Raw genomic sequence first — 16,869 nt, forward strand, 5'->3', positions numbered from 1 at the left:
AATCCAAGCAGCTGTGAGATGGGAGAAGGTTTGCATTCATGTCACCATCTCATCCTACCAGGTATCCAGTTGCTGCTGGGAAACAGACGCTTATTTGGAACCAAGTAGAATCCCACCTGATTGTGACCTATGAAAGGATCATGTACCACTGCAAGAAAGTGTAGTCTATTGAGCAAACCATCAATAGACAATTCATGTAGCTAATCCACTGTGTTTAAGTGAGTGAGTATGAACAATGTTGCTTGTGTTTGTTGTTCATCAACGTTCCAACTACATGTATATCAGGACAGCCTGAAAATAATGCAGTCTGGACCAAACAAACCAGAGGATGCTGGCATGATTCAAGTCCCACACCATCATTGTCCGTTGACACACAATCAGCCTAGTCAGTGTGACCCTGCAATCCTCAATATGATCAGTGCTAAAGACAAGGGTGGACGAGATCAATACTGACCAGAATCCCCATGGGGTTGGTCGTGGTAGTACTTAGTTTTGACATAAAATACAGCATCTGTTATCTGTTAGTATATATTGTTTACCTTCGAAAATGACATTTTATGAAACATGGTGCTTTTGTGAATTTTACTGTTTATTGCTGTCTGTAGTCAATCACATCCAGAAACCATAACTTTGGTCCTAATTTGTGTATCAAACGGTCTATTCCTTTGTTCAAAGTTCAGGTCCAGCAAGCATAAAGCGGATGAAGCAGGGAGTAGGCCAAATATTTCAAACAATTCAGTTACAACAGAATCCAATTCTGAAAATAGAGGTCTGACTGATGGATGTGAGTTAAACCAAACTAACTCAGGCTCTCGGACAGATCTGACACACACTTCTAGCCACAAGGGCAACCTACATCATTAAAATGGGAGAGTATGTGTGGTGTCTTAAATCATTGATAACAGAAGGATGGTTAAAAACTAATATGATTTATTGACAGGAACAAGCTGGGAGATACACCTCAGTCATTCATCATGTTCACACAATGTACACAGCTCATACACAGCATAGTCCTTCACATGCCAGCAATGACAACAAAATGTCTACAAAAATAAATAACGTCTGGAACTGCTTTCCTGCAGCAAGTTAGAATGAGTCCGATAGATATGGGATGAGTGCATGTGACCTCGACTGGCAAGTATCCTGGATCACTAGATACTGTATCCTATGATGAACCTAGATAACTAGACAGCCTGAGAGCTGGATGGAGTTTTCTCCTTTATTCTGTATGTTGATAAAGCCAACATTATAGTAGAGTAGAATGCAGTTTCCTACACCATCTTTCCAATAAGGTATACTTCCATGTTGAAAAAAACTAAAATTAAGCCATTAAAAGATAAAATCACTCATACCTGGTATTATGTTAAGTAGATGGTAAGATCTCTGGGAAGAGTATTGTTTTTATATTTAGATTGCCTGGAGAATGGTAAATAGGATGAAAACAATGTTTTGTATATCTTAGAAAATTAACCAAAATCTTCAACAAAAATAACAAGGCATTAACATGAATATGAATTTTTTACCCTAAAATAATGAGCACTTAGAGATTAGAGTCTTTTCTGTAGGAATCACAAATAACCTTGACATTCCCCCAAAAATATCTCAGGGGAAGCTGCACATCAAAACACAAGCTTCTTTGCAAGTCCAGCTGTAAAGAAAAATGACGGATATCAGTGCATACATGTAGGAACAGTCCAGGAACATTCCACAAAGGCTATTGACCTGCTGTTGATTTAGAGATTATTATCACACCTTTGATACAGGAAACAATTCAAAACTTAACTCAGTTAGTATGGTATGTAAAGCACAATCAAGAAATCTACATTCCTCTAACCATAAAATCCACTACCTGTGACAAAATATAGATTAAATATTGAAAAACACTTTGAGATGCATAGGTATATAGACTATTGGTCTCATAACCATTTTTCAGTGGCTAACAGGAGGATTGGTAAGTGCCTTATATGTACAGTGATGTGTAAATCAAAGACTACCAGTACATTTATAATCCACTACAAGCATTTTCCTTAAAAGTAAATCAATCTTTTAACAAAATAAAAACAAAACACAAAATAAAAATCAGTTTCAGACAAGGCCTTTATGTCCACTTGGCAAAACTTGGTATCATCTTTCACAGATCTAACATATACACTGTCATTTGATCACTTTAAAACAAACAAATGAAATTGTATGACACAAATACTACTATACCATCTACTTACTGGACTCCTGCTACTGTGTGACATCTTCGCCTCAGAGCCTCTAACCATCTACTTACTGGACTCCTGCTACTGTTGTCCGACACCAGTGCTACAGAGCCTCCACTATCTACTTACTGGATTCCCCCTGCTGTTGTGTGACACCTTTGCTACCGAGCCTCTAACCATCTACTTACTGGACTCCTGCTACTGTTGTGTGACACCAGCGCTACAGAGCCTCTAACCATCTACTTACTGGACTCCTGCTACTGTTGTGTGACACCAGCGCTACAGAGCCTCTAACCATCTACTTACTGGACTCCTGCTACTGGGTGACATCTTCGCTACAGAGCCTCTAACCATCTACTTACTGGACTCCTGCTACTGTGTGACATCTTCGCTACAGAGCCTCTAACCATCTACTTACTGGACTCCTGCAACTGTGTGACATCTTCGCTACAGAGCCTCTAACCATCTACTTACTGGACTCCTGCTACTGTTGTGTGACACCAGCGCTACAGAGCCTCTAACCATCTACTTACTGGACTCCTGCTACTGTGTGACATCTTCGCTACAGAGCCTCTAACCATCTACTTACTGGACTCCTGCTACTGTGTGACATCTTCGCTACAGAGCCTCTAACCATCTACTTACTGGACTCCTGCAACTGTGTGACATCTTCGCTACAGAGCCTCTAACCATCTACTTACTGGACTCCTGCTACTGTTGTGTGACACCAGCGCTACAGAGCCTCCACCATCTACTTACTGGATTCCCCCTTCTGTTGTGTGACACCTTTGCTACCGAGCCTCTAACCATCTACTTACTGGACTCCTGCAACTGTGTGACATCTTTGCTACAGAGCCTCTAACCATGTACTTACTGGACTCCTGCTACTGTTGTGTGACACCAGCGCTAGAGAACCTCCACAATCTACTTACTGGATTCCCCCTGCTGTTGTGTGACACCAGCGCTACCGAACCTCTAACCATCTACTTACTGGACTCCTGCTACTGTGTGACATCTTCGCTACAGAGCCTCTAACCATCTACTTACTGGACTCCTACTACTGTGTGACATCTTCGCTACAGAGCCTCTAACCATCTACCTACTGGACTTCTGCTACTGTGTGACATCTTCGCTACAGAGCCTCTAACCATCTACTTACTGGACTCCTGCTACTGTGTGACATCTTCGCTACAGAGCCTCTAACCATCTACTTACTGGACTCCTGCAACTGTGTGACATCTTCGCTACAGAGCCTCTAACCATCTACTTACTGGACTCCTGCTACTGTTGTGTGACACCAGCGCTACAGAGCCTCCACCATCTACTTACTGGATTCCCCCTTCTGTTGTGTGACACCTTTGCTACCGAGCCTCTAACCATCTACTTACTGGACTCCTGCAACTGTGTGACATCTTTGCTACAGAGCCTCTAACCATGTACTTACTGGACTCCTGCTACTGTTGTGTGACACCAGCGCTAGAGAACCTCCACAATCTACTTACTGGATTCCCCCTGCTGTTGTGTGACACCAGCGCTACCGAACCTCTAACCATCTACTTACTGGACTCCTGCTACTGTGTGACATCTTCGCTACAGAGCCTCTAACCATCTACCTACTGGACTTCTGCTACTGTGTGACATCTTCGCTACAGAGCCTCTAACCATCTACTTACTGGACTCCTGCTACTGTGTGACATCTTCGCTACAGAGCCTCTAACCATCTACTTACTGGACTCCTGTTACTGTTGTGTGACACCAGCGCTAGAGAACCTCCACAATCTACTTACTGGACTCTCCCAGCTGCTGTGTGACCCATCTACGTACTGGACACTCCCAGCTATTAAGTGACACCTGCACTACAGAGCCTCTACCCATCTACTCACTAGACTTTCCCAGCTGTTGTGTGACACCTGCACTACAGAGCCTCTACCCATCTACTCACTAGACTCTCCCAGCTGTTTCATGACACCTGCACTACAGAGCCTCTACCCATCTACTCACTAGACTCTCCCAGCTGTTGTGTGACACCTGTGCTTCAGAGCCTCTACCCATCTACTTACTGGACTCTCCCAGTTGTTGTATGACACCTGTGCTACAGAGCCTCTAGCCATCTACTTACTGGACTCTCCCAGTTGTTGTATGACACCTGCACTACAGAGCCTCTACCCATCTACTCACTAGACTCTCCCAGCTGTTGTGTGACACCTGTGCTACAGAGCCTCTACCCATCTACTCACTAGACTCTCCCAGCTGTTGTGTGACACCTGTGCTACAGAGCCTCTACCCATCTACTTACTGGACTCCCAGCTGTTGTATAACACCTGTGCTACAGAGCCTCTAGACATCTACTTACTGGACTCTCCCAGCTGTTGTGTGACACCTGCGCAACAGAGCCTCTACCCATCTACTTACTGGACTCCCCCCCCCCCGCCCCCCCGGGTTTGTCACATCTGCACTACAGAGCCTCTACCCATCTACTTACTGGACTCCCCCCCTCCTGTTGTCACACCTGCACTACAGAGCCTCTACCCATCTACTTACTGGACTTCCCCCCCCCTGCTGTTGTCACACCTGCGCAACAGAGCCTCTACCCATCTACTTACTAGACTCCCCCTGCTGTTGTGTGACCCATCTACTTACTGGACTTTCCCTGCTGTTGTGTGACACCTGCACTAGAGAACCTCCACCATCTACTTACTAGACTCCCCCTGCTGTTGTGTGACACCTGCACTACAGAGTCTCTACCCATCTACTTACTGGACTCTCCCAGCTGTTGTGTGACCCATCTACTTACTGGACTCCCCCCTGCTGTTGTGTGACACCTGCACTACAGAGCCTCTACCCATCTACTTACTGGACTCTCCCAGCTGTTGTGTGATCCATCTACTTACTGGACTCCCCCCTGCTGTTGTGTGACACCTGCACTACAGAGTCTCTACCCATCTACTTACTGGACTCTCCCAGCTGTTGTGTGACCCATCTACTTACTGGACTCCCCCCTGCTGTTGTGTGACACCTGCACTACAGAGTCTCTACCCATCTACTTACTGGACTCTCCCAGCTGTTGTGTGACCCATCTACTTACTGGACTCCCCCCTGCTGTTGTGTGACACCTGCACTACAGAGCCTCTACCCATCTACTTACTGGACTCCCCCTGTTGTTGCTTCCTCTTGATGCCTGCTCTCAGTATCTCCTGCTCCTGGTTCACTATCTTGTTGGAGCCAGGCCGAGGGAGCTTCGAACCTGCAGCTGGGGCAGGCTTGTTACTGAAGTAAGGCATTTTCAAAGCCTGAAATCATAATAATCGATAGTGAGAGAGCTCAGAGGAAACAGCGCTTCATTCATATCACGGCATGTCAGCCGAAAGTAAGAGGAAAGTATGAAGGGATGCTGGTCGTACATGCTTACCTTTTGTAGAAGACAGGTATGGTGCAGGCATGAGGAATGTTATCAGGCAAATTTAAAATTCAAACCCACGATTTTGTCATGGCTAGGGGATGCAGGGTCTGAGAATACTGGGCCACCCATGCCAATGAATAATAATCCTAGGTGGACAAAACAGGGTGTGTCTATACACTTTTGCAGTGAAATGTCTCCCACTTTTAAAACATAATACTCAGAAGGCGCCAAAGATGCAACGAAGGCTTCCAACATTAAAAGATGACAAACTGATCAATACGTTTCCTACACTCTCTGTTCATAACACTATCACACTGTACCTCTGTTGCTGAGCAGCGTTTGAGAGGGTCCATGGCCAGCATCTTGTCCATCACCTCCAGCAGGTCATCACCAGCAGCTATGAAGATGTCCTTCAGGGGTTGCCGTGGATACTGCTTGAATTTGATGAAGTCCGGTAGGTGCTGCATGTCCTGCAAGGCGAGTGTGAGTGAGGGATAAGGCTACATTCTTTCTAGGCATATTATCATCAGTTTGATATGTCTTCTTTCAATACAAACCTGCATTCCTACACAAACTGGTTTAAATCAGAATGATCAGGCTGATGACAAATATTCTAACTGAATTTCATGATCCTAAATAACCAGTGAGAATCTACCCCTAACACCGACCATAAAGCATAGTTAGCTTTCACCCTTGTATCTATTTCCCATTGCTCCAACACCTTGGCTTAATATCATGGTTAGAGTCTGGCTACTTTTAACAACTGCACCACATAGTTATCATACAAATATACTCAGATACTGATTCTCATCCATATGCATTACCCATACAATCACCAAAATCTGTCTTTTTCTGATCTTTTTTCCATTGGTTCGAATCATAATAATCATAATAATCGTGATATTTTATCATCATCCTGATTTGGACCACAAGGAACAGTAGTCAGGACTATATGCTGCACTAGAACACTACAATTGTATGTGTACAAGATGATTTTCCTGTAAAGATCTGAACAAAGAACATCCCCAAACAATCATGTTATGAGAGACAGTTGTTATTATTACCGGCCAGTCTTCATCTCCTGGTGTCCCAAGCACCTGAAAGATTCTACTGAGTTGATCCAGGTCAGAATCTCCAGGCAGGAAAGGCGCCTACAATGATTACAGTGATTCAATAGAACCAGCAACCTAAATATAGTTGATTTAATTTACAAATGAGACAAACATTACCAAAAATTGTATAGTTAATTATATACTTATCCAATCTCACACTATGCATTTCTCTTTCTTTTTTCTATTTTAAGTGAAAACAAGTCGAAAACAAAGGTTTCCAGCTTCTAAGTTAATTCACACGTACATACCTTACATCGCTATGGTCACCTCCCAGATCTGGGTCATGCACGCTTTGCATGGTTGTTGACCTACCTGCAGCGATAACGTGCCTAACCCAGCCAACCCATTTCAAGAGTGTATAGCCTAAAGTACTGTTATGCAGGGATGTACAGGTGGACATACAACATGTGAGATAGGATAAGTATTTTAATATACAGTTTATTGTAAAATTTCCAAAAATGTAAACTTATTCTATCTCACACCATGGTTGGAAGGTGGGGCACAACTCCCTTGCTCACATAGGCGAAAAGCGGAGGATATTTACAAGGAAGCTGGAGCTTAACATTGGTACAATACATAATACAGTAACAAGTTAAGTGAAATAAGACAAAACTTGTAGACAGGAATAAAAAACAAAAATGGATTCCCCATGTAGACAAACGCGTCATCACTGTGAAAGAGAATGTTGACTGGATTAGGCATGTGATCGGCGCATGTAAAACAACTAGCATGCAAAACTTGGATGACCCAGATCTGGGAGGTGACCATGGTGATGTGAGGGTTGTATGGATGAATTAACTTTAGAATCTGGAAAGCTTTGCTTCAGACACGTTTCCACATGGGATTGAAAGAAGAAAGAGAAATGCACAGTGTGAGATAGGATAAGATATTAGTAATGTATTATTTAGAGAAAACAGATATATCTATGAAAGTAAAACTTGTATTTGTTTGACACTATCACAAATGCTTACCCGAATTAACAACTCAGCAAGTATGCATCCCACAGCCCATATGTCCACACCTGTGCTGTAGAATCTAGCTCCAAACAGTAACTCGGGACACCGATACCATCTGAAAGACAAACAATGTTAGGATGTTGTCTGATCAGTTGTGATGATCAGATCACTTAAATGAAGTGTAATAGAATACAGGTCAAATCTATTGTTTGACCAGAAATTATGGAGACTTTTTCATACCATTTTGGATAGCAATATTTACCATATCAAAGGTGTATGTAGAACTTAGGTTGACTTTGATTCAAGGGAGACAACTCCATGTGTCATACTTATTTAAGTATCAGCACATGTCGTTATAGGGAGACCAGACATTCCACTATCAACTGTTTACTGTGTTTTGAAAACTATTGAGAGTGGACAGGGAACTGAACTCAAAAAGGGAGTAGGTCCGCCAAAGAAACTGACGGCTGGTGACAGAAGGCTATACTGGCAGAAAAAAACGGCCCATGAGCATAGAAAATATTAGGCATGAAATGATTAATAGTGCGACAGTTGATGTTTCTAAAAAGACAATAAGAACGCATTTGTGTGCAATGCATTGGCAGAAATCACCACTCCTAAAACCTGAACAGCAAAAACGACGTTTGAACTGGTGTTTGGAGCATAGAAACTTCAGATGGGACAATGTTTATGTTCTCAGATGAAAGTTCAGTGTGTCTATGTCCAAACTGCTTAAAAGTGTGGACCAAAGGTACAGAAAAAACAATTTACCAGCATGCAAAGTAGTCCTAAATTTCATGTGTGGGGTGGGGTGGGGTGGGGTGGGGTGGGGTGGGGTGGGGTGGGGTGGGGTGTCTGTTTTGGGTGCCACACTGCACTAGTCATGTTACCTTCAAATACACACAATGGTGTGGCACCCGACACAGTCACCCCACCATTGTGTGTATTTGAAGGTAACATGACTAGTGCAGTGTACACTGATATTCTCACTTCTTTGATAGGCAGTATGCCTCACCGCTTTGAAGCATGTATTAGGGAAAGAGGTGGTCTAAAAATATATTGAACAGTTTGCTGTTTTGTAGCTTTAGGTAAGCAGTGTTTGTTGGACAAACTAATCTCTTGGTCTATGACTTAATAAATCTGTAATTTACAATGTTCCCATTTTCAATAATTTCTGATCAAGCTATATGTATGTATGATGTATCATGTCTAAAGACATAATAATTGCTTAAGACTTATCAAAACCTTTCTTTCATATTCATCACATGCACAAATGGTCAAATTTTGTTGTTTTTTGTTTAACGCCGCACTTAGCAATATTATAGCTATATGACAGTTGGTCTGTAAATAATCGAGTCTGTACCAGACAATCCAGTGATTGACATCATGAGCATCAATCTACACAATTTGGATACGATGACATGCATGAACCAAATCAGCGAGCCTGACCACTTGATCCCGTTTGTCACCTCTTACAGCAAGCATGGGTTGGTGAGGACCGATTCTCTACCTAGATCTTTATGGGTGACCAATGGTCAAAACACATTACTGATGAATGTGCTTCATGCACAAACTCATTGCAAAACAATATCTTACAGTGGAACATTGGCAAACCTTATAACCCTATCTTGTTACACCCATCGGGGATTACACTATACCCACCTGGTTACCACCTGATGAGAATACGGACGACTTGGTGATCCAAAAAACTTTGCCAGGCCAAAATCTCCAATCTTTAGAATTCCATGTTCATTAATAAGTAAATTATTTGGCTTCATATCCTGCAGAAACAAAAACAAATATATCATTCTTCGCTGCATAATAACTCCCATTCAAGGTCAGCAAGATATACCGCTGGGAGAGACTTCTAGGAAATTGATTAATAAATATGGCAGATTGTATAATTAACAATTTTTGTTAATGTAGCTTTATTCCACAGTAAGCAATATGCAAATATATATCAGGGCTTGTAAAATATTGGAGTGTGTACCAGCCAAACTTCTGGTGGATTGCATGACCAACAATCAACACCGTCCACATATAATGGTACACCATAAGCTAGACTCTTTCGTCATACAGAGATTTCTTATTGTTCATTATTAAATTCCCTTGCATGACAAACAAAAATATCACAGCCTCGGGATATATAGTATCTCTGTCAAGTTCCACAACACAGACAATCCAGAAGTCAAACACCATCACCATCGTATCGGATATATCTCAGTCTGGTTACAATGAAATATTTTCACCATATTTATGCATTCCATATCCAAGACCAATAAAACAAATCAACAGCACAATGTGATTTCTGTTGAAGTGGAATGCCTCAAAAATTGGGAAGTATAAACACCTAATCCAAGGGTGAGGTGAGGTGAAATTGGGTTTAACATCGCGCCCAAGATTATTGCACTTATATAGCGACGTGCATGCACGTGTGTGTGTTTGTGTGGCTGCTTGTATTAGTCCGGACTGATGCCGATTTATAGTGCTAGCCCACTGAGATACCATGCTGCAGTGTAACATGAATACCCCACTCAGACACAGTATACTGACTTCGAGTCTGAGCCGACCAGTCCTTGTTTTAGCCCCTTAATGCCGAGTGCCAGACAGGGTGACAACAAGTACCATCTTTTAAGGTCTTTTTGTATGGCGCAGCTGGGGATCGAACCCTGGACCTTCTGCTCTCCAGGTTGACGCTCTACCACTAGACCACAGAGGTGGTCTTCCTAATGCTAGGGCATAGGGTAGCAGTAATTTGATTGATATGAAGGGAACTTTGAGGATTACAGGTTATTACATACAAACCCCTTGTCTGTAATTTCTAAACAATGATCAACATATGAAACTGAGGCGTTAGATCATGTTGTTTCTTTGATTTCCAATTCTGGCGGGCACAACATTGCAAGAAATTGGATCATCCATGTGAAATTAATCTTTTTTGTGAACTGTTTGTTTTGTCTTGGATAGGTATTGTTTCAAGAGATGCCATTAAGAAATAGTCGCTGCAGTGTCTCCCCTACCCTGTGCAGTATCCAGTGAGTGTGGAGATACTCCAGGCCAAGCAGTGTCTGCAGCACGTAGGATTTGATGTGGGGAGACGTCAACACTATAGTCAAGTCTTTGATTATTATCTGAAATCAGGGACACAATACACATGATGAATATTTAGAATATTTCATTCAAATTGTAGATCGTGTAACTCCAAACCTAGACATAAGTGGAGCATTATTTGATAAATAAATAAAAGCAAGTAACCATGGTAGTAAGTGGAGTGTCATTTGATATACAAAACTTAAACAGGATCATGTTTATGACAAGATTTTAACATTATTATTTTATCAAGCCTTGTGATCGATTTTTTTACCATGCTTACAGCTTATGTTCATTGATGTAAACATGGTAAAGGTTGCATCTTGATTACTGCATAATGCCCACAATACATTTGCAACTGAAAAACTCAAAGACTGATAAATAATATGATTGATAGAATTACTTAATTCACACAGCAAGTATACACTAATCTGAAGCCCTGTTTAGTACAGTTTATGCTGCTCTGGTAAACAAAATTCCATGTTGTAGAATCTTAAGGTTCAGCCCAGTAGACGAAAAGGTCGTTGGCCACGAATGCATGGTAAATATGGTTAAGAAAATTAACAATGTAGTATTTGACCGATAGTGATACAAAAATACAAAAATACTTTCATTCAAACATGGTATAGTTAGAGATATAAGCTAACAGGTTGGGGCAGTCTCACATCAACTACAATCTACACTGTGTTAAACATATCATTTAGGGCAGTCACAAGATTTCTTTAGGTAAATGTTCACCTTTAGCAAATGTTCAGGACATAATAACTTAATTACAAATCTGATATTTGACTTATTGAGGCCACAGGTTATGATTCAGATGGGTGCTGAGCAATGCGAGTAGGTTTCTCTGATATGACAACTGCTGGTAAGTAATAGCTAGAATCAAATCACTGACCTCCAGATCTGTTTCCATGAAGTCAAACACCAGGCTAACATTGGACTTCTGACCAAACACATCCAGGAGCTGTAACACAGATAGATAGAAAGTCAAGTCAACGAAATATGTACACCAATACAGACATAGATATGTTATTAGTTTGGTTATTTTTTACAATACAATTATGGGGGAAAGAAGATGATAGTACCATGATTGCTTAGGGCAGCAGAGCTAACTATCAGTATCAATGTTTGAGGTTTCTCTAATCTGAAATGCATTTTCACATCATTATGCTCCAATGGGTTGTATGGGGTAGAAAGGTGCAGGACCCCATAATCACTGAACTGAGGATTGAGTGGTCGCAACGTGTGGCCTGGCTTATTACACAAGGACTTGCCTACCCCAATAATGTGTTTGTGGCTGAGTTCCTGAAGGAGTTTGATCTCCCTGAGAGCTGTCCTGTTGATGCCATCAGCTGCCTCTGCTCTTGTTCCTACTTTAATCTGGGGATTGACACAGACATATCATATGACTATAACAAAAGTTTCTTCAATCTGTACACGATTTAAACAGATTCAAAGATAATTCTATAAGTTTTGTCTCATACATCTCAGCATAGAAGCAGATATACTGAATATTGGGTAAGACTTCCGCCCGTATCTCCTCCAAAGAACATTATACAGTTGGAAGACACATGCTAACTGTACATATACATATTTATATAACTTTTGGAGGGAGGATACAGGCAGATGTCTTTCTGAATATTCTGATTCAAATATACAAAATTGTTCATTTAAGTGCTCATCTGGTATAAACTTATTGTTTTTTGTTCTTTCAGATAACCTAAGTAGATCTAGATCTACAACCTGTACAAGGTAAAGAGAGAAATAACTAATACTAATAAAGCTAATAGAACTTTGTCCTTTGCATCTCTATGACCGCGCGAGTGAATGACATCAAATATGAACTGAAAGACTGACTCGTTGAAGTAAACTGTTCAAGACTGTCTCTACATGTATTGTTCAGTATGAAGTGGTGTACAGCAAATCTTATAAACTGGGGTAACGGAAAATGAGTACAGTCATCAAGAAGAACTTCAGAAAGTGGAATAAATAATAGAAGCCATGTCTCAACATGTTATCTTATTTTTATGGAACAATCAGCATGTAATACATGCCTTATCAATAATTAGTCATGAGGTATCCATGTCCTTTTTCATAACTGCTTATATGTCTCGAATTACCTTTTTAACTGCTACAATATCTCCACTTTTGGTGTCCCTGGCCTTGTAAACTGTGGCAAACTGTAAATTACAAAGGTAAATCATATTCACATAACCATAGAGCGGAGGTACACACTAAAATGATTGAGTTCACAGTAGTTTTGTAGTGAGATTTAAGTTCTCATTAATATATAACTCTGTCGTAGAGTATCATTGTGGGTTCATTTCTTGGATCCATTTCAATCTCTAAATAGGCTAGACCTGTTCTGTTTATCATACAACGAATGAATGAATGCATGGGTGCTCAAACGGTCAGCATGGCTACCTGTCTCCGAAGAAATCACATCACGTTAATGACAGTTTATCTATCTTCTAGGATCAGACAGAAGCAATATATATTTATTCTCAATTTATTAACCTGTCCTTCGCCCAGAAAGTCGATTTTTTCATATCGTTTTATTCTGTCATCTGACATAGCAGCAGAATCGCGGTGCCAGGGAACCTGCCGCTGCCAGCGCCACCTGTTGAGTGGGGAGAAATCATTTCACAGTATTGTATAACTTTTCGAAGGGAGTGTCTAATTGTATATATCCGTGCAAGATTCGCCATCACAAATAAATAAAAACGTGGATGGTTCTCCATCATGAATAAATGAAAACGCTTTTACTTATTAGAACAGCTTTAAGATGCATCAAAAACGGATTACAAGGCATTACAGACGGGAGCAAACGAAATGATCTCATAGAAGTTAAGATATACATCCAGGAAAGATTTATTCATGCGTGGTTATACATCTTCTTGATGAAATACGTCCGGAATTAACGCAACATTTTTTAGATTTGTTCGCTGATGAGGTAATTCTTTTGTCGGGCACTATTTCTGGTCTACAAAAACGAATTAACGTGTTAGATGAGTATTGTAAGGAATATAATTTAGTAGTAAATTTGGATAAATCTAAAGTACATGTAGTTGTATTGAAAAAAAATGAATGCAAAAATGAATGGTGTATCTTTGAATAATTATCTAGGAATCCTATTTTCACAAACTTTGTCCTGGAAAAAAGCACTTTGACAGTTCTACTCTACAATCCAAAAATATTTTGTTTGGTATTTTAAAACCTCTCCCACATGATGTGGTTAAGTTTTTAAAGTTTTTAACAGAAAGTAATGTCTGTTCTCCTATACGAATATACTGTAACTGTAACTCTGAGATGTAAAAAAGTGCGGATGTTTGCGGGTATATATTTCCTTGGTGTAAAATTATCCACATCCAACCACATTGCCCGTGGTGAATGTGGAAGGTTTGTCCAGGAAGATTCTTTTGTTTCGGAGTTATGGCTAGATCACAATATATGTATTAACAGGATAAAGAGTACGGTAACGTTTTAGAGCCTAGGCTCTAAACTTTCTCGTATTCTTTATTTAAACCCATTTTTGGCGTTGAACCATATAATGGCTTGATCACTTCAAATAAGTTTCGTGTGGATTTGGCAAGGTTAAGATGTGGCTCACATCGTCTAAAATGGAAAAGAAACGGGTAGGTACGTTGGCATGCCAAGAGACTAAAGAACGTCTGATATGTGTAGCTACGGATATGTTGAAAGTGAATACCATTTTATGTAGAGCATATGAACCCCTGAGGCAATTGTATGTCCCCAAAAAGTATTATATATTTCCAGAGACCATATAATACATCTATATCTAATAATCTGATATTTTCTATTTTCTACACAAATTTAACTTGTTAATGTCCGAGAACAATTCGAATACTATACAAAATATGGGAATGTTTATTTTCTATGCTAATAATTAGAGAAAAGAAACGTAATCAATTGTCTGTAGCACGCTTACAACATGTAATAGTCCGAAGGCCTTACTTGGTGAATAAATGATGATGATGGAATTAAATATGAAGTTTTACACGAGTGGTGTACTGAAGTTCAGTTAAAAGTCTGTAAGGAGAAAGAAAAAAGTTACCTTTTACCTTTGTCATAATGTGATAAAGTCCTAAGCCCAATAACGATCTACGGTTATAACGATCTCAAAGTAGTGGTCCCTTGGAGTTCGTTATAACCGTAGTTTACTGTTGTTTCTATTTGCATGTTGTATTTATTTCATTTATCAAAAGTATTTACAATACACTGTGATCAACAGTGAAAGCTCTGTGTGTTGTCTTTACTAAACTTGGTATACTAGATACTTCCGAGTATGGACCAAGGTTAGCTGTAAATGAGTATTTTTACATGTAAGTAAGCTCGTTAAGTTTGGCATGGGAAGTTGATTGATTGTTGAAGACCAGAAGTCAAAATAGTTTTCATAAAAAACAAGGGAATATCAGGTTTTAGTCATTTCTGTAAAATGACCCGATTATGAGATTACGTGTTCACTGGAGATGCGCCATTAAGACATGTACAGACCTTTGGTTGACTGGTAATCAGTTCCAAAGTGATAAATGATGTACCTTGATGTAGTAAAATACATTACACCTTGATGAATTATTTATGTGGCTTTTAAAGCCTATGAAACACAATGAAAGAAGTTACAATGAAAGTCTTTTCATTTATTTATTTTAAGTCTCATTGGGTGTCTGACAAATGGGGTATGATCGGGACTAATCCATTTTACCACTTGGGTAACAGGCATTGGACATTGGCAGAACTCAATCGTGACATTTGTGATTTTAAAGTATCTCACAAATGGGGTGAGACCTCATATGTGAAATGCCTCCGTAATCTCCTGTCGCTTTACAATTACCCATGTGCTGGACAAGTAGAAAGACCCCAGCTTAAGAAGTCTGATAGTGATGCTCAAAAGATGTGCTTAGTGATGCATGCCTACAGTCAAAGATGTTTGTTATGAATTAAATACATACTAAACATACAAAGTGCATACTTTTGTATTTATTCTGTTAAAGTAGACACCATTGATTGATAACAAATTCTTTATTTTACTGCCAGGGCGATGTTCCGGTAGAGATCCTTATACCGTTGTCAAGCAAAGCAGTTTTGCAATCATTGTTCATTCAAATCGGCATTACTTATTGCTGACCAGTTACATCTCAATGACGTGACTAACATCGCGTGGCACTGCACATTAAATACATGACTGCATATTATCAGGTACCTGTGAAGATCGGGATTAGAATTGATGTTAAGCAACCTATGCTTGTCATAAGATGCGACTAACGGGATCGGGTGGCCAGACTCGCAGGTTTGGATGATGCATGACATCGTATCCCAATTGCGTAGAATGATGCTCATGACGTCAATCACTGGATTGCCTAGTCCAGATTATTTACAGACCACCGTCATACAGCTGGAATATTGCTGAGTGTGGCGTTAAACAACAAACAAACAGAGCATATTATCAGGAATTTGTTCTGTAGACTCCATGGTATACATCATGGCGTGAATTATATACAACGTAGAAGCGCAAGTATTTTATGCAAGGTGTCGCAGGACTGGTGGATGACCAGGGGAACGGATGGTCTTGTTGAACAGTCAGTGTCTCCTCACACTTAGGGAACCAAGCTGCCGTACCTATCCCACAGTCTGCCAATGACATTATGCATGAGAAGTCAAGAAAGGATCCAACTTTTCAAAAAGGAGGGTTCCAAAATATCAAAATCCTCTTTCATTCAAGTTTACTACCTACCTACGTACGGACCCTTATGGACACCCCCCCCCCCCCCCCCCCCCCCCGCCACACACACACACACGCACATCTGGATCCCCCGCTGGTAGTGTTCTGACGACGAACTTGACGCTGACATCACCCTGCTTCACAATAAACCATATCACTGAACGCTGTCTCTTGGAAGGTTGTGCTCTGGTATTCCAAAGAGAAACTACAAATGACGAACACGGTCAGAAATTACACGTACATTGATCATGACCGTACACCGTCCATTTGTTATTGTATTTGTTTTGCCTCACTACACACCAATTGCACAGGACTTGGGTGAATGGGCCTATAGACCAAAAGTCAATTTCATCCCAAATTAATA

At 40.5% G+C, this 16,869-nt stretch overlaps 1 protein-coding gene across 1 annotated transcript; it reads right to left on the minus strand.

The window, feature by feature from the left end:
* Positions 1-913: 913 nt before the first annotated feature.
* On the minus strand, positions 914-13,385 carry LOC139464171 (cyclin-dependent kinase 7-like). The gene is made up of 11 exons (XM_071245700.1): positions 13,283-13,385; positions 12,886-12,945; positions 12,044-12,145; positions 11,661-11,729; positions 10,696-10,806; positions 9,338-9,456; positions 7,691-7,790; positions 6,672-6,758; positions 5,928-6,077; positions 5,353-5,497; positions 914-1,648 (listed from the first exon to the last, which is right to left on the minus strand). Exons 1-11 carry the CDS (start codon positions 13,337-13,339, stop codon positions 1,620-1,622), a joined length of 1,029 nt encoding a protein of 342 aa, XP_071101801.1. The 5' UTR covers positions 13,340-13,385; the 3' UTR covers positions 914-1,619.
* Positions 13,386-16,869: the final 3,484 nt, after the last annotated feature.

This window comes from Haliotis cracherodii, unplaced genomic scaffold, assembly GCF_022045235.1.
Source record: "Haliotis cracherodii isolate W230 unplaced genomic scaffold, xgHalCrac1.p SCAF_1, whole genome shotgun sequence".
NCBI classification, from domain to species: Eukaryota; Metazoa; Mollusca; class Gastropoda; order Lepetellida; family Haliotidae; genus Haliotis; species Haliotis cracherodii.